The 25,638-nt window shown below is 36.4% G+C and overlaps 1 protein-coding gene across 6 annotated transcripts in view; it reads right to left on the bottom strand.

Moving 5' to 3' along the window:
- The window catches only part of LOC106872603 (protein KIBRA), a 97,732-nt gene that overhangs the window by 20,935 nt on the left and 51,159 nt on the right, over positions 1-25,638 (bottom strand). For all 6 annotated transcript variants that reach the window (XM_089365474.1, XM_089365476.1, XM_052973752.2 and 3 more), the window contains 8 exons: positions 15,230-15,355; positions 14,571-14,722; positions 12,646-12,810; positions 11,157-11,246; positions 8,620-9,573; positions 2,648-2,707; positions 961-1,047; positions 510-693 (listed from right to left, as the gene is read on the bottom strand). In XM_089365474.1, coding sequence (XP_089221600.1) covers positions 510-693; positions 961-1,047; positions 2,648-2,707; positions 8,620-9,573; positions 11,157-11,246; positions 12,646-12,810; positions 14,571-14,722; positions 15,230-15,355 — 1,818 coding nt within the window. The remainder of the gene's footprint in view (positions 1-509; positions 694-960; positions 1,048-2,647; positions 2,708-8,619; positions 9,574-11,156; positions 11,247-12,645; positions 12,811-14,570; positions 14,723-15,229; positions 15,356-25,638) is intronic.

The following is a 25,638-nucleotide window of genomic DNA, read 5'->3' as shown; positions in this document are numbered from 1 at the left end:
GAAAACCAGACCAACAGCTGAGAGATCAGCAGTTTAAATAGTTGAAACTGCGTAAGGGACAAAATATTTAGCTCCCTCAAGACCCAGTCCCACCTAGCTATAAATAGGTACCACATAGAAAGGAACAACTTATCACTGTAACTAGTGGCAGCATAGTAACATTGAATAGGGTCTCCTTAACTTGCATTGCTGAGCTCAAATAGATGAATTGAAGATTAAGTGTATATGGATAAAACAGGAGCTGAATACAATTTGTCTCCTCTTTGTCCTTCAGTCAATAAGACTAATCAGACATCAGATGGATGTTTCTCAACATGAGAAGTTAAGTAATCATATCAATGGAGCATGAACAGCCAAGGTCAACTTTGCCTTTCATCCTTTTGGGGTCGATTAAATAAGTATCAGTTATGCACTGGGGTCGATGTAATCAACTTAGTTCCTTTATATGTCTTTGTTTGTCCCCTCTATGTTTAGCCCGCTGTGGGCAATAAAGAAATAAATATACTTACCAAACATTCTAGTTCTTTACCATCGGGAATGCTCCAAACATTAACCTGTAACGTTTGAGCATGTAGTAAATTTTTAGGAATGGCAACTTTGAAACTTTCGGCAAATTTTGGATTTTTCATATCTGCTGAAGGTTTTGTTTCCCAACACACTGGCATAAATGGTAGTAGAGCAATTTTGATACCTCTGCAATGGTATAAACAAGAAAATACTTTATGAAAGAAATAAGGACTAGAACATGATGGAAAACATGAGGTAATGCATGATTAATTCAAAACAATGTGAATAAATAAGTATTAGATTTGATAGGATAATCTGAACGCTAATGGAATGGATTAACATCATTATAGCAAGTATACAATAAATTGAAAGCATTTAATATTCTATATTTTTTAAACACCTAAGTATTAAAAGTAAAAAAAATGAAACAAGAAAAGATTTGGTCAGACATACATTTTCGTTTTCTCTGGAAGTGGAAGTGCTCCCAAATTCCGAGCCTGATCAACTTCTACATGGAGATTTCCATCAAACGTATCGTATCTAGAGATAGAAGAGAAGTACATTTATACACATGATTATCAATTTTTAAATATGTTTACATCAAGTTATCTAAATGGTATAATCATCACCATAAGCATTTTAATGTTCACTTTTGAATGCTAGCCTGGGTCAGACAGAATTTAGTGAGGCAGATTTTCTATGTCCTGATGTCCTTCCTGTTGCCAATCCTCACCGTTTCCAAGTAAGATATTTCCCCAAGGCCAGAGAGGTTTTCCACAAACAACTGGAAATGAACATCATTGATAATATGATGATGCTCAATTACAACCATCACTTGATGACAAGTGTGTGCACACACAATGGTCTTCTTTCAGTTTTCATTTACAAAATCCACTCACAAGGCTTTGGTCGGTCCATAGTTACATTAGAAGACACCAGCTCAGAGTGCCATGTAGTGGGACTGAACCTGAAACCCTGTGGCTGGGAAGCAAGTTTCTTACCACACAGCCATGCCTGCACCTATGTTTATCAGCTCAAAGAGCGTGGCCGTTGCCAGTACCGCCTGACTGGCTCCTGTAGGATTTTCGAGCGAGATCGTTGCCAGTGCCCCTGGACTGGCTTGTGTGGGTGGCACATAAAAGACACCATTTCGAGCGTGGCCGTTTTCGTGCGGGTGACACGTAAAAGCACCCACTACACTCTCTGAGTGGTTGGCGTTAGGAAGGGCATCCAGCTGTAGAAACTCTGCCAAATCAGACTGGAGCCTGGTGTTGCCATCCGGTTTCACCAGTCCTCAGTCAAATCGTCCAACCCATGCTAGCATGGAAAGCGGACGTTAAACGATGATGATGATGATGAAAGAAAGATGAAGACAATTAGACTAATAAATAATACAACATGACTGGTTTTTTATCTTGTACAAACAATAGAGACAAATAACATTAACAACAGCTTCAATTTTGAATATTATTTCTAAATCTGGAACTACTGTAGCCAAGGCAACTGAAGAGAGACAAGAAATTCATTCATTGGCTCTATGAGAGAACCACCATGGCCAAAACAAACGCTGATTTGATGCTGACTTATTTGACACCATCTCTTTTTATGTTGCTCTCATTCTCTCTCTCTCTCTCTCTGTTTATGTGTGTGAGGCTGTTTCCCTTTATGTGTCTGAAGAGAGGGAAAAGTGTTTATGTTAATCATGTCTTATATAACAAAAAATTAGTAAATAAAGTGTAATGCCTGTCTCACTATCTGTATGCGTATATTTCTGAGTGAGTGTGTTTGCCCTCAGTGACAGGAAAAAACCGTTGCCAAAACAGGTTGAACATCCAGTCAGCCATACCAAATCATAAGTGTCCAATCTTCTTGTCCTGAACTAAAACTATGCTAGTCTATAAACTAAACATAAATAAAAAGTTATATAATATTGGTTTCAAACTTTGGCACAAAGCCAATAATTTCTAGGAAGAGAATAAGTTGACCCTAGTGCTCAACTGGTACTTATTTTATCCAGAAGAAATGCCAGAAGAAATGCCAGAAGAAGCATTTTGTCCAGCATGGTAATAATCCTGCCAGCTTTGCTGCCTCAAAGTTATAAAATTGGTTAAAAGAAAAAAGAAAGAGAAGCATAACTTACTTAAGAGTAATTTGAATTTGTGCACTTTCCATTTGTAGAACCTCATCTAGGTAGCCAGTTCTGTAAATAAATAAACAAATAGATTTTTAAAAATCCACACTTCTTCAGAAATCAATGCTAGCCACTGCATCACTACCATCCTCCTCCTTTTCCTCATCATCATTTGATATTCACTTTTCCCATGCTTGCATGGATTGGATGGAATTTGCTGAAGCAGATTTCTTCTAGCCTTCCTGTCACCAATCATTGTTTTCAAGCAAAGTAATATTTTCTGATGACCTGACATGGAAAACTGGAAGTGAATAACATTGATTGCTTGTATGATGGTGAAGCTCATTTGTAACCATCACAGGATGTGTAGACAAGGTCATATATACAGACACACACACACACACACACACACAAACAGACTTCCACACAATATCTGTCTACCAAATGCACTTACAAGGCTTTGGTTGGGTCAAGGGTATAGAAGAAAACACTTATGAAAGATATCATACATTGGGACTGAACCCAAGACCACATAGTTGTAAAGCAAGCTTCTTAAGCACACAGCTATGCCTGTACCAGTATAATCTTATAATTTCATCAATATAAGCATAGGGTATGACTGTGCTTATAAAGATTGCTTCATAATCACACAGTCTTAAGTTCAATCCCACAGCAAGATATCTTGGGCAAGTGTTTTTTTCTTCTTTTTTTTACTCTAGTCTCATTTTAACTAATACTTAGTGACTGGAAAAAGAAACTGCAAGGAAGCTTGTTGTGTGCAAGTGCTTGTTGTGTGCAAGTGCTTGTTGTGTGCACGCATATGAACGCCAATTCTACATAACGTCATTAGTACAATCTGAGTGAAAAGCAGTGACAATTGTTTACATTTTCCACTGAACTAATGTTACATAGTTCGGCAGATGTGTGTAAGAACCAGCGGAATAAAAGAGAAAAAAAAAACCTTACTTAAAAAGCATGTAAGGGTTGGTGAAGAGCCACAGAAAATCTACCTCAATAAGTTTTGTCTAACTCATTAGCAGCAGGGAAAAGCAGACATAAAACCAATGATGACGACGACAATGATAAACGACAATACATCAGGCTTTCTGATAAATGCCTTTTGTAACCTTGCATTTATCTTTTTGCTATCATTCTTCTGTTGAAATACATTGCCTTTGTTTCAATTACTTTTGAAGATAATGAAGAATTTAGTGAAATAACTTTTGTCATTATTAAATTGGTGTTTTGGAACATAAATTCACATGGAATTTCGATGGAAGATTTTAATTTAAATCACTTTAAAACAGGAAATCTTATTACCATAGAACCAGAAATGGTGTTAGACAGGTTAATATCAAAAGGATTTAAAACAGTTTCATCGTTTACTCTTTTACTTGTTACAGTGGCCATGCTGGAGCACTGCCTTGTTGGGCATGAAGCACGAAGAGACTACACTGAAATACACATCTGTTGTCTTAATTTCCCATTCCATTTAGTATTCTTTGTACTAACATTGCACAACCAATCTCTGAAGATCTAAATTCACTGCTCAAGTTCCATCTGCAATCATACAGCATCAGAAACCTAAAATATGAATCATACAAGTCATTCCTCTGGAACAATAATATTGTTTTGCCATTAGAAAAGGGGCATTCAAAATGAGATAAGAATGGAGCAGAGTGAGTGGCATGATGGCAGAGTTCTGAATGCACAAGTTCCATTGAGTCAGACATGGAACAAGGTTCAGACACCAGGTAGAGCCATGCAGTTGCCATGTGGTATTTGAAGGATTGGAGAAGGTCACTTGGAAGGCCTCCATGATGATGGGAAGACAATTAAGTCAAGCAATTTGGGTCAAGATGGAAAAGAATGGTGCAATCAAGACAGAATTGGAAGCGCATTGTAACCAGTGGTGTATAACAGCATTTGTTGGTCTGGTTGATATATATATAATATGTACTCTTTTACTTGTTTCAGTCATTTGACTGTGGCCATGCTGGAGCACCGCCTTTAGTCGAGTAAATTGACCCCAGGACTTATTCTTTGGAAGCCTAGTACTTATTCTATCGGTCTCTTTTGCCGAACCACTAAGTTACGGGGATGTAAACACACCAGCATCAGTTGTCAAGCGATGTTGGGGGGGGACAAACACAGACACACAAACACATACACACACACACACACACATATATATATATATATATATATATATATATATATATATACATATATATATATATATATATATACATATATATATATATATATATATATATATATATATAAATATATATATACGACGGGCTTCTTTCAGTTTCCGTCTACCAAATCCACTCACAAGGCTTTGGTTGGCCCGAGGCTATAGTAGAAAACACTTTCCCAAAGTGCCACACAGTAGGACTGAACCCAGAACCATGTGGTTGGTAAGCAAGCTACTTACCACACAGCCACTCCTGCGCCTATATTTTTTTTTCTTTATTTTGCATTTTGTGGACAATAGCATCAAAGGTCACATGTTTCCAATAAGCCAATCAGTGATCAAAAGTATTCATGACAGCAAGAGCATCAAAAGAGTGTCTGTGCAACTCAAGTAGAACAAATACTGTTTCACTCTTATAGGACATACATTAAATGTTCGTAACTGCAAGTTACACAGTTCACTTTCCGACTACCATGTTGTACCATTCTGCTGCGTGTAGCAGTAATGGCCCTTTTATGGCTGCCAGTTCGTTCATCCCATTACACCATCATCACTCTCACTCTCTCTCTCTTTCTTCTCCTCATCACACCTGACAGGGGTTGCCATGTATCTCCTCTACAACAGCTTCTGTCCCTTTAAACATACTCTAACTTTTTGTCACCTGGCACAACATCCATTCCCTCAGTTGAGGGGTCATGCCTTGCAAGTTACTTGGTGAACACACTGCTCCTGGAGCCAAGTGGTTGGTGTTAGGAAGGACATCCTGCTGTAGAAATCATGCCTAAAGAGACACAGTCTTCTCACTTGGCAGCTCCTGTCAAACTGTTTGATTTGTGCCAGCATGGAAAATGGTTGTTAAATAATGATGCTTATCATGATAATAATAGTAAGTTTTCTAATCAATATTTACACCTGTAAGGCAGGCTAATAGACGCAATTCTATCTAATTCCATGGGATTGCACCTAGAAAGTTCCTCTCCAAGGCATAAGTCCAGACGAGGTTACCCCTCTCTATGGATGTTATCCAAGGGAAAAGTAAAAGCTGACATCACAACTCATTTCTACAGCTGAGTGAACTGGAGAAAAGTGAAATAAAGTGTCTTGCTCAAGAACACAACACACAACTCAATCTGGGAATCGAAGTCACTACCTCATGATTGTGAGCCCCTACATTCTAACTACTGAGCCACAAAATCATGTGTATAACATACATTATATATATATATATATATATATATATATATATATATATATATATATATATATATATATATATATATATATATAAAATCATCTCCATTTAACATCTGTTTTCCATGCTGGCATGGGTTGGATGGTTTGACAGGGGTTGGCTGGGAAAAAGACTGCATCAGGCTTCATCTGTTTTGGCAGGGTTTTTACAGCTGGAGACCCTCTCAAACACCAACCACCTTACAGAGTGGACTGAGTGCTTTTTACATGACATCAACATATATATATATATATATATATATATATATATATATATTATTATTATTATTATTATTATTATTATCATCATCATTAAAGTGGCTTGCTTGCAATTTAAAACCAGAAGGCACAAGTATAGATGTCATTAAGGTGACTAACAGTGCTAGTCAGCACCAGCATTGCTAGAAATAAGAATCAGAACAACTCTTAGCCACAGGGAAGCACTTATCTAATGGCTGCCAAGGGTGACAAGCTCCCTACAGCCATGCATGCATGTCTGTCATTTTTCTAGCCCCCCCCTCTTAAATCGACCCCAGGACTTGTTCTTTGTAAGCCTAGTACTTATTCTATCGGTTCTTTTGCCAAACCGCTAAATTACGGGGACATAAACACACCAGCATCGGTTGTCAAGCGATGTTGGAGGGACAAACAGACACACAAACATATACACACACATACATATATACGACGGGCTTCTTTCAGTTTCCATCTACCAAATCCACTCACAAGGCTTTGGTCGGCCCGAGGCTATAGTAGAAGACACTTGCCCAAGGCGCCACACAGTGGGACTGAACCCGGAACCATGTGGTTGGTAAGCAAGCTACTTACCACATAGCCACTCCTGTATATATATATATATATATATATATATATATATATATATAAAATTTAGAACTTTAAACATAGTCCCTCAGCTTTTTACTTACCATATCTATCATCATCATCTATATTTGTGTATAATATGCATTCATGAATAAAGTGCACCCCCCACCCCAATCATGAACAATGAAATGTTTTGGGGGAAAAGTCTCTTGTGAATATATACTGATTTTAGCATTACAATGTATGGAATAAATTCTGTTATGAAATAAATTGTATAATTTGTAATAATTTGTTATGAAATAAATTGTAAACACTCAAACAAACTAAACTAAACAAAAAGCAATTTAGAAAATGACTACTGGACTTATGCTGGTACAGGCCATAAAAACATACCCGCTATAAAGTCAATATTGTGGAAATCACATAATTATGATGGGTTTTTTGGTTTGTCTTTTTTTTTTCAACTAGAAAATGAATTTCATTTTGTTACAACAAAGAGTACAGTTTAAGCAAGTGGTTTTTGTCTAGAGTCCACAGAAGATTTTGTTGTTAAAATTTATGTGCATTGAATTCCTTATACTGCTACGACACACAAAATATTTTAATCTTTCATACAATTTCTAATAATATTTAATTATGAAAATACAGTAGGTTTTTTTTTTTATATACATCAAATGGATATGAGGGTCTAGTAGAGTAAAATAGGAATAAAAGGGCATCCATAGGCAAAAAATGGTTGCGAATCACTGGCTTAAACAGAATTTCTAAAACACTTAACTTTTTTCCTGTTATGCATATATATATATATATATATATATATATATATATATATGTATGTATATATATATATATGTATTTATATTATCTTAGTTGAAAAACTTCGATAAGGTAAATATGTTAATAGTTACCAGAGTAGCAAAATTCACAAAGAAACTGGGATATTATACCTAGTTAAGAGGTAGAAATTCCATGTTAAAGTGATGTATTTTGAGTTGATATAATGAAGAATAAATGGAGCAAAACGCATATAATAAAAAAGTTCCTTTAATTCCGAAACATGTTTCGAAAATTACATGCACTCTATTCCAAAGGAATAAAAGATGTGTCGGAATTAAAGGAACTTATTTATTATATGCGTTTTGCTCTATTTATTCTTTATTATATATATATATATTTTAAAGACAAACAACAAAGCAGTCTCCAGATTTTTGTTCTGTACATAAACCTATTTCAAATCATACCATTTGAAACAAAAACATTAATAAATTGAAACACAGCATGGTTGTGTGGTAAGAAGTTTGCCTGTCAACCATATGATTCTGGGTTCAGTCCCATTTGCCACACAATAGAAATGAACCCAGAACCATATGGTTGGGAAGCAAACTTCTTACCACACAACCATGTCTGCACCTATGATATATCATATCTGCTCCTTAATGTATTACTGCCATCATGGGAAAGAGCAACATTTTTATAGTATTTCAACTTTCTTTGTTACTCATTAGTCAGTTTGAACAATAAATATGCAGTATTAACAAAATATCCTTCACTGTTTTTAAAATAGTAAAAACTTGGAAAAATATGCTTGCAAATATGTCACCAAAAGTTAACAACTTTCACTAAAAATATTAGTAAAGCTGTGAGTAAATTAATAAAATCTATTAAAAATTACTTGTTCATTCAAACAATAAAATGTTGGTAAAGAAAGTAAGAACAAAAAGCAAATTACCGTTTTACTGAAGCTTCAAAGACACCACTATCTCCGGTAACAGACTCATCACTGACTGCTGCAGAAACACTGCTTGTATTTACACCAGAAAGATTGTTACAGACACCCGAGCTGGTTTCACTAATAGGGCTTAAAGGTGGGTTAGATGCAATGTCTGTATTATCTACATATGCGGATTGTGTGGTTCCTGCCATTACAACAGAAGGGTGCGTAGCTACTTGTTTGCAGATGGCACTTCCTTGTAATGTGTTGGTTACACAATCTGAGTCCACAGAATGTAGCATGTGTGGAGGGAGTTGATAAGGTGATGCAGTTTGGGTTGTGACGCTTGTGTTATTCACCAGCAGCGGTAAAAAGTTAGCACTTTCAGTTAGTTGAACAGTCTTTGTTACTGGGTCAGCTGCTCCTCCCATGGCAAGGGACGAAGTAGCACCGGCCACACGTTTCTGGCGTTCCACAGCATTCATGTGCTCTTCGTAAGAAGGTGGTGGACCAATATCGTAGGGTGAAGTTGGTGGAGATAATGAAGAATATGATGAATGTGGTGACAAAGATGAAGGTTCACTCCCAACAACGGCAGTCTGATTTCCACCGGTTCCAACTTTCCGTGATGGGAATGGATGAGAAGAAGAAGAGCATGCCCCATAGTTAACCCCACTTGCAACTGGTTGGGAGGATAAGGTTGTGTCAGAGTTGGAAGCCCCTCCAATAGCTGCAGTAGCTATATTTAGATCTTTATCTAGAAGACCAGGTGAAATACTGTGACCTCTCAATCTTTGACCAACACAGCGATGAAGATCCTGCAAACTTTCATTGCTCAGTTGAGGTTGAATATAAATGTCTGTCATACTGGTTGATGCTAAAGATCCATGACTACTGGCAGATAGAGACCCTAAGGAACCAAGTGAACCCAAACTTGAGCCAGATGAGATTGACAGCTGACTTGTTGAAGTGCTGTAAAAGACAAAAAAGAAAGAAAGTTTTCTTTAATGAAAATTCTTCATGAATGCTTGGAAACAAATGAATTCTACAATTCTATAATTATATATTTCTAAATCGAAATATTGACTACTTACATAAACGCAGAGTCACTCTGGTTAAAATATTTAACTGAAGACATAATATTATAACTATAAAATTATTTCTAAAGCTATGGAATTACTTTCAAATTAAAAACCTTAAAGTTATTTTACAAATGATTTATTTTCAGCCATCCTTTAGCAAAGAAAGATTTTAATAAAGTATCATCTAACTTGTAAGTTCCATACATTGAGGGAACCCTCCATTTCATAAAATGGACAAAACAATTCTATTTTACTAAAGACAAAATTTGTTTAAAAAACCAAAACCAAATCTAAAGAATAATCAGGTAAAATCCAAAATCTAAAGCTTTGACAATTCAACACAATTCCTTGAAAAAAGAATTAGCAACTCTTTAGCAATATTCTGAGCTTGTCTTATGTAAGATTGATTTCTCTCAGTTCATCTTCAGCTTTTCTACACTTGGTATGCTTCAGCCATCCAAATTTTTATTTTCTAGATGATGTCCATCTTGATGCACTTTTTGGTATCCTGTTCTTGTCAGATGATTCAGCTGCCATCCCATCCTCACAGATGGTAGCTGAACCATCTGAGCTATCAATGCTTTATTCAAAAGGCCACACTATTGCAACCAATTTTGCAATACAATTCATTATACTTGTTTGGGCCAGAAGGTGCAGCAGATTTTCCTCAGACAACCATTGTAGAAAGCATTGATCATACTTTTGTCTTCTTTTATCACACACCACTGTTCTGAGCCATACATTAGAACAGATTTGACGTTGGTGTTATAAAAGTTCATAAGACTATATTACCTAAACTTCTAGGTCAACAGAAATCTTGCAAGGCGGCGAGCTGGCAGAAACGTTAGCACACCGGGAGAAATGCTTAGCAATATTTCGTCTGTCTTTACGTTCTGAGTTCAAATTCCGCCGAGGTCAACTTTGCCTTTCATCCTTTCGGGCTCGATAAATTAAGTACCAGTTATACACTGGGATCGATATAATTGACTTAATCTGTTTGGCTGTCCTTGTTTGTCCCCTCTGTGTGTAGCCCCTTGTGAGCAGTAAAGAAAGAAGAAATCTTGCAAAACTCCACGAGCTTTAGTTGAGCCTTGCTCAGATATCCTCTTTTTCTCCACTGACTCTGCTGCTAAGGTTTCTTAGATATGTAAAGTCCTCTATATAGTCCAGTGGATAACTGTTAGCAAGTAAATGATAGAAGAAATGAAGAAGAGAAGTGATGTGAGGAACAAAGGAGTTCAAGAGATAGTGTGAGAGAACCAGATGCAAATGGAGAGAAAGCTAAAAGTGCAGAAAGGTTAGATCATTTCAATCCTCATAGCATTTGAACTTATTGAACTCTCACGAAGATGATACAAATACCATGTAAATTTTTTTTTAATAAAATGCACACATATGAAAACTGATGAATACAAACTAATCTATGCTACACTTATAAAAGATAAATCAAGACTGTAGGAATGTTTAACTAACCTTTTCAGTTGTGACTCTAAAACAGTCATAAATTTTGAGGTATTCCGCAACTGTTGGATAATCTTTGCTTTCTGATCTTCAAGCTTCAATCTAAAAGTTATTTAATTAAACACATTGATTAAAACAAAACAAAACTGATTGGAAAATTTTCAAGTTGTTTTAACTGTAGCTTTAAAGTAGCTGTTAAAATTGCAAGTTGTTCTAGTTGCAGTACTGATTTTAAAAACCAAAAAAAAAAAAAAAATGTAAATATTTCTATCGGATCAATCTTAAATTTGCTATGATGTAAGAAAAGTTTATCCAAGACATCTGCAATTTGTTCAAACAACCAAACTGAGAAAAGCAATTCTATTTTAAAGTATTTGCATATATATTTTGTGCTTAAGTTTTAGCCTTCTTGTTGCATGAGGGAGGTTGGGTGTGTCTGTATCAGAGTGTCATTTATTGATTCATTTTAAGTTGGTTTCTCCATGCTAGCATGGATTGAATGAATGGCAGGTGCCCTTACCTGCTTTTTCAAGTAAGGGAACTTTTATTGCATTTGTCTTTGAAAGCAGTGAGCAAACAGACAATTAGTTGACACATAATCAACTGACAATACGACATAATCACCTAACAACACAACAATCACTTGACAAACCAATAACAGGAAACTCTATGTGGTTGATTGACACACTAGAAATAACAGCCAAATTTTCTTTCTTTGAACTGTATTTCATAAAAGGGAAGACACACTATATCAGAAGGAAAAAAAAAAAAAAAAAAAAAAAAACGAAAAAGCAAGACAACATAGTCATGGCTAGAATTCCTTTAATCACAGGCCTGTCTGGTCAGAGTTGACTGGGGTTAAATAACAACAGTTATTTGACAATCTCCTAATGTATTGTTGTTTAGATCCTTTATGTGGTCACTTGAATAGGCAGAAATCATTTACTGGTAATCTGTCAATTATGACAATGAGTATATCAGTTGATCTGATCAATAGAACAGCCTGCTCATGAAATAAACATCCAGGTGGCTGAGCACTCCACAGACAAGCGTACCTTTAACGTAGTTCTCAGGGAGATTCAGCATGAAGCAGAGTGTAACAAGACTGGCCCTTTAAAATACAGGTACACCTTATTTTTACCAGCTGAGTGAACTGGATCAATGTGAAATAAAGTGTCTTGCTCAAGTACACAACAAACTGCTGGAGATCAAAGTCATGACCTTATGATTGGGAGATGAATACTCTAATCATTATGTCATGTGCCTTCACTTATAGGTAGAAATAACAACCAAATCACTATTACATTATACCCGACCCATTTAAAAAAAACAACCCCAAAAAACATAGCCTGAACCTGAGTACAAAACAATGAGACGGTCATGTGTGGAACAATGCCCTTAACCATGGGCCTGCTTTACTAGAGCTGACCTGGAACTAGTCAACCACAACAACAACAACTTAATCTTCTGTATTGATTAATGATTGACAAAACCCAATTACCTGTCGCTGATCGATTTATCAGAACTTCCAACTGCAAGACAAATATCTCTTTCCAATTGTGTAATTCTTGATTTGATTGATGTTAATTCGTGTTCACTACGCCCTTTGTCATCTATACTCTTTAACTCTCGAAGTAGTTGCTCTTTTTCTTTTAATAGCAATAACCTGAAGTGAGAAAAGAATTTATGATCTAAAATAAGTGTTTCATGTTATCAAAACTGAATCAAAATTAATTTCAGTTCATTGTGGATAAATGCAGAATCATATCAACAATCGACTTAAATTTATTCTCAACTGCAAAAGTATTTGAAGCAGGTTGTTTCATGATAGGCTATCAATTAGTAAAGAATTTTACTAATACTGGTAAAATTTCACACCTTGGGTAACAAGATAAAGTATTTTGAAAGTGCAGGCACGAAAGTAAATTCTTTGATTTTCTTCAGAATATTTCATGCAATTAATTCAAATGATTAACATTTTCTCACTAACATTTCTCTTCATATTCTTGCAGAAAAAAATACTGATTAATTTTTACACTTGAACATTTCCTCTAAGCTTCATGGTACATGGCTATGCAGTCGCTATATTGGGGTCAACTATTTTAATTTACAAATGTGTGCATGATAAGCTGCATTAGAATTTAAATGTTGCACATCACCTTTGAATTTAAAATGTTCTTGCTCAAAATTTCAAAAATTTCATTCAGTGATTTGTAAAAATTGAAGGAAATGTAGATTTAAACTCTAATGATCCTTTTGGAGGCTATAACAGAAGCAAACTGTGGGGTTTCTTCCTCATAGTCACTAAATAATTTATTGCAAACAACTTCTAACCTAAAACCTCATGGCCCTATGGTTAGATCAAAACAAACCTATAGTATTGTTATAAAAGGGCCCTAAGTTAACCCTTTAGCATTTAAACCAGCCTCTCACATACACCTTACAATGTCATTTTAAAAATAAACAATCACATCTTCAAAATCTCAAAGCTATGAGATAATGCATGATTGATTCAAAGCAAGGTGAATATATAAGCATTATATTTGACAGAATGATCTGAATGCTAAAGAGTTAAACATATTTATCTATTTCATCATATTTTTCCTTTTTATGATTTTTATCTGCATATTTAAAGGAACAATATATATAACCTAGCATAGGGTAGGGTGGACATAGTCAAAATTAATACAAGGGTCCTATTATTTATTACTTTATCTAAAACTTTGATATTTATTTGTCACTCAACTTTAGGGGAAAAGTTAACCCACAAAGATGACAGCTTAGACACGATAAATTAATGATAAATTTCCTTCACAGATCTAGATTTCATTTCAAACCAAATATAAAGCTTAAATTCTTAACATTATATGAATTCACTGATACAGTGTTACCCAAGATGGACAAGTTAAAAATTCTGTCCTGACACATAACTTTAACCTTTTTCCAACCAGCCACTAACTCCCTCTCATCATTGTTTTAAGGTCCACTTTCCTATGCTTGCATGGGTTGAGTGGAATTTGTTAAAGTGGATTTTTCTTTTTTTCATTTGCATGATGGTGAAATTTGTTTACAACTATCACTTGAAGTCAAGACAAGGAGGGGAGAGTAACACACACACACAATGTGTTTCTTTCAGTTTTTATCTCCCAAATCCACTTACAAGGCTTTGGGCACACTGGGGCCTTAGTAGAAGGCACTTGCCCAAGGTGCCATGCAGTAGGACTGAACCTGGAACCATGTGGTTGGAAAGCAAAGTTCCTAACCACACAGCCATGCCTACATCTATAACAAACAACATACAAAAAAAGAAAAACCAAATCAAACAAAATTATTTTAATGTTTGAAATGCATATTCCATAAATAAAACAAATAGCAGATAATAAGGAATTAGTAAGATTTACATGAAAATTATTGTAAATGTATTACCTATCTTTATCAGATTCCTTTTGTCCAGGCACCAGCTGAGACTGAGCTTTTACTAATTGCATCTTTAAATTGGAAAAATTCTTCTTTAATTCGTCAAACTGAAGTTGTATCTGAGTTTGCTCTGCAAGTTTGTTGTCAGTTGACAAACCGAGCTGTTGTTGTTTTTTTTTCCACAGAAGAAGAAGATAAAAAGAAAAGAAATTTGTGAAAGAATAAATCTTTGCAAAGAGAAAGAAAGTCTGTATGCATGAGTTTGTTTGAAGGGAGAAAGAGCGAGAGAGGAGAAACAGAGTAAAAAGGGAAATATAGATAGGAGGGAGAAAGACAAAGAAAAATAGTAAGGTGTATATATATATATATATATATGTATATATATATATATATATATACACACAGAAAAAGAGAGAGAGAGTTAGGTATATTAATGAAATGGTTATAACTGTAAAGCACCTAACTTACAATTTTAACAGATGTGTAAGTTTTAAATGAGCTTTTATTCCTGCAAAACAATCGGTTATAAAAAGTCATAGCTTTGTGGCAAGTAGCAAAAAAAAAAAAATGTTACCTCAATCAAACTTTCTAGAATTGAAAATGTTTTCCATAGAATTTTGACAAAATAAAAAGCAAAGCAACAAAAGCGAATTAATCAAAATACGTACTTCCCAACTTATGTCTGTCTGAGATGCAGTACTGGCTTTCTCTTGAGGTATAGAAAGTGTTGATAAATCTGGAGAAGACCCATTATTCCGACTGAGTGTTAAATCATCTTTCAACCTGGCAAGTGACTAAAAAACAGAAAATAAAAAATAAAAAATAAATAAATATATACATTCTTTTACTTGTTTAAGCCATTTGACTGCGGCCATGCTGGAGCACCACCTTCAATCAAACAAATCGACCCCAGTTCTAATTTTTTGTAAGCTTAGGACTTATTTTATCAGTCGCTGAAATGCTAAGTTACGGGGATGTAAATGCACCAACATATATATATATATATATATATATCATCATCATCATCATCGTTTAACGTCCATTTTCCATGCTGGCGTGGGTTGGACAGTTCAACTGGAGTCTGACAGTGTTTCTACAGCTGGATGCCCTTCCTAATGCCAACCACTCTAAGAGTGTAGTGGGTGCTTTTTATGTGCCACCAGCACAGGGTCCAGAGGAGCTGACATCGACTATGATTGGATGGTGCTTTTTATGTGCTACCAGCATGGGGCTCACAACTACAATTTCCATTTGATTTGATTTTGATGTTGATACACATACAATAGTTTTCTTTCAGTTTCCGTGTAACAAATCCACTCACAAGTCTTTGGTGGGCCTGAGGCTATAGTAGAAGACACTTAAATGCCATGCAGTGGGACTGAATCTGGACCCATGTGGTTGGGAAGCAAGCTTCTTACCACACAGCTACTCCTATCATTATATATTATAATTATTATATTTATCATTATCATTAACATCATCATTTAATGTCCATTTCTAATGTTGGCATAGTTTGGAGAGTTTGGCAGGAGCTGGCAAGCCAGAGAACTACACCAAGCTTTATGGTCTGTTTTGGAAGGATTTCTACAACTGGATGCTCTTCCGAACACCAGCTACATCACAGAATGTACCAGGTGCTTTTTACATGGTACCATCATCAGTGGGGGTCACTCAGTGCCTAGCAAGACAAAGACCCCTTGACTAGGATGAGAAGTAATATTGAGAGAGGTAGCTCTGTACCAGTTGAGAAGTTAAAGGATAACAGAAGGAAGCATATATTTCTTCCTATAGAAGAGAAAGGGTCATTCTATAACTATTATATCAGTTATATTTTTTTTATATTATCATCACATTATGAAAACTATATGTAAATATTACTAAATGATGATCATGATGAATAGAATACTTTCCTAATAACATATTCTTGTAAATAGGCATAAAGTCACAGACCATGTAATTTTATTGGCTGTGGAGAAAATGATTCCAGTTGTGGTGTGCAAGAGAGACGATTGCGTTAGTATGGTCATGTGGCGAGAATGGACGAGGATAGCTGTGTGAAAAAGTGCCACACCCTAGCGGTGGTGGGAACCTGTGGAAGAGGTAGGCCCAGGAAGACCTGGGATGAGGTGGTGAGGCAAGACCTTCGAACATTGGGCCTCACTGAGGCGATGACTTTTGACCAAGACCTTTGGAAATATGCTGTGCGTGAGAAGACCTGGCAAGCCAAGTGAGACCAAAATCCAAGGCCTCTGCCAGGGATGTAGCCAGCCCACTTATGCGTACCTTTCCTTCATTGGACACTAAACTCCACTTGGGGCAAGCGAAAGCGAAATCGTGATGGCACCTGTGCCCAGCGTTGCCTTTCTGGCACTTGTGCCCGCAGCATGTGTAATGACTTTCGAGTGAGATCGTTGCCAGTGCCCCTGGACTGGCTCTTGTGCGGGTGACACATAAAATACACCATTTTGAACGTGGCCGTTGCCAGTACCGCCTGACTGGCCTTCGTGCGGGTGACACGTAAAAGCACCCACTACACTCTCTGAGTGGTTGGCGTTAGGAAGGGCATCCAGCTGTAGAAACTCTGCCAAATCAGATTGGAGCTTGGTGTAGCCATCTGGTTTCACCAGTCCTCAGTCAAATCATCCAACCCATGCTAGCTTGGAAAGCGGACGTTAAACGATGATGATGATGATGATGATGATGATGATGAAATGGCTTTCAGAATCAGAAGTAGGGCATGGGTCAAAATACTTTGGTGTCTGGTTAAATCTCTTTACATTCTAAGTTAAAATCCCATTCAGATCCTTTTAATTCTTTCATTTTAGTGAAATTGATAAAATAACAACTTGAGGCTTGATGCAATCAACTATTCCCTAGCATGTGGTGCTCCAGCATGGCCACAGTCCAATGACAAAGTAGTAAAGGAAGAATCACTGCAAGGAATTTTGTTTGATGCTCCACTAGTTTTACCAACTTAGAGTAGAAAGGCCACATATTTGTGTGTGATTACTCTAATCACACACAAATTTGTGGCCTCATTGAAATCGACCCTGCTGCCATTACAAAAGTTTCATTGAGTTGGAAAGAATGAAAGGGAAGTTGGTCAGTGGCAAGACCACTGGAACTAAGTTCAGAGATGGTTACTGATAAAGTTTATTACCAAATATCTTTAATATAACATTTAATAAAATTCAAAGAATTAGACAAATTCAAAAGCTATGAAGAAAACAAAAATTTGTTGTTTTGTACAGGGAAGGGATCATGCTTCAGAACTCACTTCCCTCAAAACATCCATATATATATCTTGCTTCACAGAATTTTTTTAACTGTTTTGTTAAAAAAAAAAAAATTTTTTTATTACACTTCTACTGATGAAGACAACCACTAGGTTACTTATTTTAACAGAGATATGTTTTTCTTTCATATTAAGTAATAGGCCACTCTGACCCACTTTAGAATTTAGTACTAATTTTGAAAAAATTGAATTATTATTTCTTTAAAATATTTCTTTTTAACAATAAAGAGAGAGAAAAAATTCCCCCAAATTAATCATCAGGTGAAAATCAGATTTAAAAGATACATTTTTGATGCTTAAATTATTGAGTTGTAGGTGAGAAAAATTTTTTTTATTGTGAATAGGAGTTTTATTTTTAAATAAAAACGATTTTTCTTCTAGATCAATGACTGAGTACTTGATTCTTAGGAATTTCCAAGAGGGAAAAGCCAGTTTGATATAGTAAAAGTAGAAAATAGTAGGGTTGATAAGTTGATGAGATTAACATCAATAAGACAAAAAATGGTGTTTTATAAACAAAACCCCTAAAGATATTTAGTTCTGCACTGAATTACATACACTCACTCGCTACATTCACTGTTATAAATATGCAATGAACGGTATATTGAATATTGCTGTCATCTTTGGCTGGTACCTCCTGAGAGTCTTAACTTCCTTCATTGAATTCAGAATCAAGTTGTTAATATGGTGGGTCCTCTTCTTTCTATAAGTATTTCCATGGTCATGGTGGATTTTCTGGTCTAGTACCCATTATCAAAACCTTTAAATATGTCGCCTACTTCTCTTTCCAGGTGCATTGTTTCTCTGTTGAGCATCTTGTTAGTCATAAGCCCTTTTATCCTATCAGCCTCTTTCCTTGAATTGCTGCTTCTTCAAACTAAACTACCATTGTCTTGTTTTCCTCAGTTCTACGATATTCAATTCTCTAACTTTTCAGATAACATCTTTTGAATCTCTAGGCCCATCTTTTCTTTACAGAGACCTGAAGCCTTGTTTGGGACAAAATTGTACAAAAAAAAAAAAAAAGGGATCCAGAATGATATGGTTTTTAAAGTTCCTGCATACTGTATAATATACTTCAACTACTTTCTTTCACTGATTTATTAGAAGTAAACTCTTTACATTTCTTGCAGTGAGGCCAGCTTCTTTCGGCTCTGCATACAAACCCCAGTCTTTCATCAATTCTTGAGATGTATAAAAATCATGAAGTTTCCTTTGAATAACAGATTCCTGATGTGTTGGTTTCACAGTGCCAATTCTTTCCAGAATGAAATTGTTAGCTCTCTTTTCAATGAATGCTACTTTGAGAATGTGTATTTGTGCACATCTAAAATGCTATCAACTTATTTTCTTGTCATCTTTTTTAAGATTTATGTTTCACCGCCACATAAGGTTAGTAGCCAGATGAGTCTCTTGAGAAGGTGTATCTTGGTGTTAGTACACATAGATCTATCTTTGCAGATGTTCCAGAGGTTGGTAGCACCTATGTGTGCCAATCAGTTCAAAGACAGTTTTTAATCTTGACATTTCCGATGTTAATATCCGCTTGGATTGCAGTTTTTCTTTATGTAAATAATTTTACACCTGCTTCATAAGCACATCCATAATGTAGGCTGTAAACATTGCATTTCAAAAACTTCTAACCTGTGTGTATTGTTAAATTTTAGGGTATATGTTCCCAAAGCATGCAATCATCATCATCATCATCAATGTCCATGCTCCTTGCTTGCATGGATTAGACGGTTTGATAAGGATCCAATGAGTCAAGGACTGCAATATACTCCAGTGTTCATTTTGGCATGGTTTCTATGGCAGGATGCCTTTCCTAAGGTTAACCACGATACAGTGAGTACTGGGTGCTTTTTTTTCATACCACCAGCACAATTGAGGTCACCATGTAACTCACAAGCCCACATATACAGGGAGAGAGAGGATGTTGTGCCCTTATGTTAGATGCAGGTTAAAGTAAAAGGGAAGAGGTTGGAGTAGAGCAGGTTCTTGTAGAGGAGCTGCAAGACTGCTCAGATTTAAGAGAGAAAGAGTGAGAATGAATCAGAGGCATCACCAAGGAGATAGGCAGTAGTGATAAAGTGTCCAGGTGGCACCTCAGGTAGCAGGAACAGTAGTGAGTAGGGGGAATGGGGGTTTGTGTGGGTGAAGGAAGGAAGATATAGGAGAAGTGAGAGCAAGATGTAGCTCAGATTTGTAAGGATTTTGAGAGAGAGAGAGAGAGAGAGAGAGAGAGAGAGAGAGAGAGAGAGAGAGGACAACTTGTTTGAGTAGGCTGCAGGAGCAGTGTAGAGAAATAAAATGAGTGTAATGCATGAGAAAATACAATTCGTTGGTCCAGGGAGGAGAACGCTGCAGTAACGTGGATGTGGAGAATAATAAGAATGACTAACAAATGAGATAGTTCTAGGTAGCAAGAGATAAAAGTGGTATCAGGGATGATGGTGGTGGTGGTGGTCATGAGGAGCTGCAGTGGATGATAAGCCATGGGGGAATTGGTTGCAATTGGGAATAAAATAAAGGTATTATACAGTCTAACTTTGAATCCTGCATTAATCCAGCTCATGTTTCTTTGTCTTTCAAATGCTATGTTTTTGAGACTTGCCTTTTTTTACATATTATGATCCATTTTGGTATTATACTACCAAGAAACACAAACTCTGTGACAGGTTCTACATCGGTACAATCCAGTTTGATAATTTCCCTGGTCTTACACTTCATGTCGTTTATTTTCACATTCCATTTTCACATGCTTCATGTAACTATTTAGTGAATATTTTCAACTTGTCAAGTATTGTGATTATTGGATTGTTGCCAGTATGTCTGATATCTTATAGAAAAGATATCATTGAAGACTACACTTTTATCCAAGTCTTTTAGTTTTTTTACATGAAAAATTCAAGTAAGATATTAAAAAAAGGAGGGGTGGGATAGTAGGCAAGCCTGCCTTTAAACCTGTACATACTTCAAATTAATCTGCTAGCTAAACATTCATGACTACAAAACACCTGGTATTGTTGTAAACAGTGCTATCAAAAATTGAGGCAGACTATATACAAAGATAGGAAGCTAGGAGAAAAATGATTGAATAACTCAGATACTGTTAAAAGTTAAAATCCTCAGAGCAAAACCTACAAGACAAAATAGAATTATTTGAAGCTGTCCTCAAGAACAATATTAATCACAATCTCTCTGATTCAGTCCATGAAATGGGAGAGGGGGAAATATATCAAGTAATCAAAGTTGAAGACAGTAACATACACACACAATTGGGTTAATTCAATGGTGAAGAAGTTATTTCAATTATCTTAACATTAAATTCTCAAACAACCCAAAAGTATTATTAGAAATCTTGGATGGTTCATTTGTTGCAAATGCTCATGGAGAAATAACAGAAGAACTAGAAGAGGGCAATAAAAAAAAAGAGCTGACATACTAAAAGCAAGAAAAGAGCTTGTTGTCATTATGGTACACATAATTCAATCATCATCATCACTGTCATTTAACATCCATTGTCCAATGCTGACATGGGTTTGACAGGAGTTGACCAGCTGGGGAGTTATCCAGACTCCAACTGTCTGTTGTGGCTTGGTTTCTATGGCTGGATACTCCTACTAATGCTAACCACTTTACAGAGTGTGCTGGGTGCTTTTTACGTGGCACCAGCACTGGCACAAGTGCATTTTATGTGGCACTGGCACCTGTAAAGAACAAGCCTGTATGTATGGATAAAAGGTAAAACAAAAAAAGACATCCAAAAATAACTGGATCTGTATGCTGTTGAATGAATGAATGAATGAATTCCAATATCTTAAATCTGGGTCTGTCTCCATTAATGGGGGTGACCGGATCTACCACACTCTTACAGCAACAGCTCTCACACCATCTTGTCCAGTTTTGGGTGTCCTCCCTCCCAAAACCAACCCACCCAATCTCTTCCTCCACCTGTCCCCTCCATGTTTTCTTCGGTCAACTTCATTTTTGTGGTTCATTCACTCTCCTCAGAACATGATCCTTATCCCTCCTCAACACATGTCCATACCACTGCACACCATTCACCCTTGCCAGTTGTTCCACCGATTCCTCCAACCCCAGCATCCCCATCAAGTCCTTAGCCCACCTTTTATCTAATAATTTCACACCACACATTGCTCTCTCAGTCCTTCTCAAAATTGCCATCTCTCTCTCTCTCTCCCTCAGACACCATGTCTCACTCCGATACAGAATTGCAGATCTCATGCAACTCTGATAAACTCTTCCTTTCATCTTCAAGGAGAACCTTTTCCCTTTTAATGTCAATATATAAAAAGGGTAATAAGCAAAATTCTGAAAACTACAGAAGAGTCTTTCTCTTATGAATACTGGGAATTCTCTTTCACTGAATGAAAGGTGAAATAGATAGCATCAAATATAAAGACTACACACACACAAAGTATTGCATGAAGTAGTGTTGAATAAAATATATTTGTGTAAAGTCATTTTTAACATGTTTGAGTGTAATGGGGCATGATAAGAACTTTTAATGCAGGGATAGTTGCAGGAATAGTCCGAGGAAAAAAAATTCTCCACCTAGACTTGTGCAAATACAGTTTTGGACTGTAAACAATGACAGGATCTTTAGATGCATGTTTCTACTTCGTCAATTACAAAAACAACCAATTCAGTTACACACAGCAATAAAATGAATCAAGGGCATGTAACTCTAATAATTTTCCCTTGAAATTCAAGCTCAGTTGCATTAACAACGCTTATCAAAAGAGACTGTGAAAAATATGAAACTAATTCAAGTTTTTAGACTCTGCGCTTAGGTACAAATAAAAGGTTCTAATAAAGTGTTATGGTAGGTAATAGCTTGGACTGTAGTTTCCATATTTTAACAAATTTCCAGTCTCAATTATATAAACATAGATGCAACTAGAAATCTACAATCACCTTGGACATTTCATCAACAATTTTTGATGATTTGACCATAGCTACAATAGACTTGCCATAATAGTTTTGTTGTTTGCAGTTTTGTTTCTCATTACTCATCTTTTCAGTTCAAGATTAAGGTTTTATTTACAGATGAAGGTTTCATTAAATATCTAAGATTAAGGATTTATTAAATATTCAATATATCAAACATTGAATAATTTCTTGGAAACTTTGCATTCACTTTTGCAAGCAGCTGCTACAATGACAATGCTTCTTGTAAACAAGAAATTGTAGTATACATGATGCCAGTTGGTGTTTTTAGTGGAGATTACCTGCTTGCAAGTTTTTGAGTCAGGCTCTCATCAAGGGGTTATCACGACCTACCTTATAGTGTACCAATGTCCCCTACACTTTACCTAGCTGTGCCAAAAACATTAAACCATCTCAACAATTTTCCCTCCTCTACTTTAACAACCACGAACTCCAATGCATCATGGGTAGGCACTCCACAGAAATGTGTACCCTTACCATAATTCTCAGGGAGATACAGCGTGACACACCGAATGTGACAAGGTTGGCCCTTTAAATTACAAGTACAACTCAATTTTGCCAGCTAAGTGGACTGGAGCAACATGAAATAAAGAGTCTTGCTCAAGGATACAGCACGCTGTTGGGAACTGAACTCCCAACCTTACGGTCATGAGCCAAATACCATAACCACCAAGCCACACACCTTCACAATGTGTCATAGAATCCACCCATAATCTCTTATCAATGCACAAACCACATATCTTATTCTCCAAGGCACAAATCTTTCAACTCTTACCTTAGTTTATCTCTGCTGTCAATGTTACACTCTCAACTCAAAACTTCACAATGAAAGGTGGTGTCTAACCATATCTAAATTCCATTCTTCACCTGAATACCAGCAACGAAGATTTCTAGCAACACTACTGTTTCAAAGTTTCCTTCTCTACTCTCCTCTAATCACCAACCACTCTTCAAAGGTATCTCTTCCTGCATCAGGGTAGATGCAGAACAGATGTCCTTCTACAAGCGGCGAGCTGGCAGAAACGTTAGCACGGCGGGCGAAATGCTTAGCGGTATTTCATCTGCTGTTACATTCTGAGTTCAAATTCCGCCGAGGTCGACTTTGCCTTTCATCCTTTCGGGGGCTGATTAAATAAATACCAGTTACACACTGGGTGGATATAATCGACTTATTCTGTTTGTCTGTCCTTGTTTGTTCCCTCATGGTGTAGCCCCTTGTGGGCAGTAAAGAAATAAGAATGTCCTTCTACAATTGAGAAGGACATCTACTTTACTTCAGTCCACTCTGAAGTTACTGTACTCAATAATGCAACACCCACAACTCATTTTTGGCTCATACGCTCATCCCATATTGATGCTTCTAGTGCAAAAACAAACTTTTGCAATCGTCAAATTTCTATATCAGCTAGCTTCATCCTCTACACATATTCCTGACCAATATACAAACACTCCAAACAGCCTTTATCTTTTTCTTACCTCCAAACCCACCCTCCACCAGACAATCACTGTCTATGTACACACAGGGTCATCCACCATGACTTATTACAACTACTACTACAGAATGCTGCTTTCACTTCCCAGACTCTAAGGTCCCTTATACCAGCTGACTAAATTCCACCAATTCTAAGCTAACTAACCCTGGCAGCAAATGTGCTTTACCCTCAACTCATCAGAAATAGATGGGTGGATAACTAAAGACACCTTCTAAGGCTAGCTCTCCAAATCCTACATACATCCAAACTTCATGGCCCCAAATGATTCACTCACACCTACACAGCAGCAGTTTTTGTAAAGAGGAAGAAAAAAAATTCCAAAGTAGCTACAATACTATAGGCACAGGCATGGCTGTGTGGTAAGAAGCTTGCTTCCAAATTCAGCTCCACTGCATGGCACCTTGAACAAGTGTTTCTATTGTAGCCTTGGGACAATCAAAGCCTTGTGAGTGGATTTGGTAGACAGAAATTGAAAGAAATCTGTCATATATATAAACACACACACACATATATGCAAGTGTGTGTCTGTCAGAACCAGTGCATTTACATACCTGTAGCTTAATGGTTCAACAAATGAGACCAACAGCATAAGTACCAGTACTGGGTTCAATTCACTTGACTAAAAATTCACATTGTTTTGAATTAATCAATCATTATCTTGTAGTTTTGAGATTTTGATGATATGATTGTATATTTTTAGAATGACATTGTAGGGTAGGTGTGATATGTTGGATCTGGCCAGTTTGAAAATTAAACAGGGAGAATATTTTAGCCAGATATGGCTGGTTTAAATGTTGAAGAGTTAAACAAGTGATTCTAATTGGGATCGACATGACAATTGGGTAGGGGCCAATATAAGATTTTGTTGTTGAAATTTACTGGCAATAAATTGGTTATATTGGAACAATACACAAAATATTTTAATAATTTTTTTCATACAGTTCCTAATGACATTTAATTATAAAAATATAACAGGATTTTTTAAAAACATGGGATGACTATAAGGGTCCATCTGAGTAAAATCAAAGGGGTCCAGAAGTAAAAAATGGGTGAGAAACATGTGTTAAAAGCTAGGTCTCACCATAGTCGGGAATCTTACCTGGTGAATGCACATCACCAACACAGCAGTGCTTTAAGCTATGAATCCTACACTAAACATTTCAACCAAAACTTTACTTGCTTCCAACCCAATCCCATTAGGTTTTCTCCACTTATAAAGGGTAAAAAGGGTAAGGACCCCCTTCAGTCATGACTGACCATAGGATTGCACCTAGAGAGTTTCCCTCTGAGGCAGAAGTCCGGGCAAGGTTGTTTA

This window comes from Octopus bimaculoides, chromosome Z (assembly GCF_046866305.1).
Source record: "Octopus bimaculoides isolate indiv1 chromosome Z, ASM4686630v1, whole genome shotgun sequence".
Taxonomy (NCBI): domain Eukaryota; kingdom Metazoa; phylum Mollusca; class Cephalopoda; order Octopoda; family Octopodidae; genus Octopus; species Octopus bimaculoides.
The sequence above is the reverse complement of the archived record's forward strand: the minus strand, read 5'-3'. Positions and strand labels throughout refer to the sequence as shown.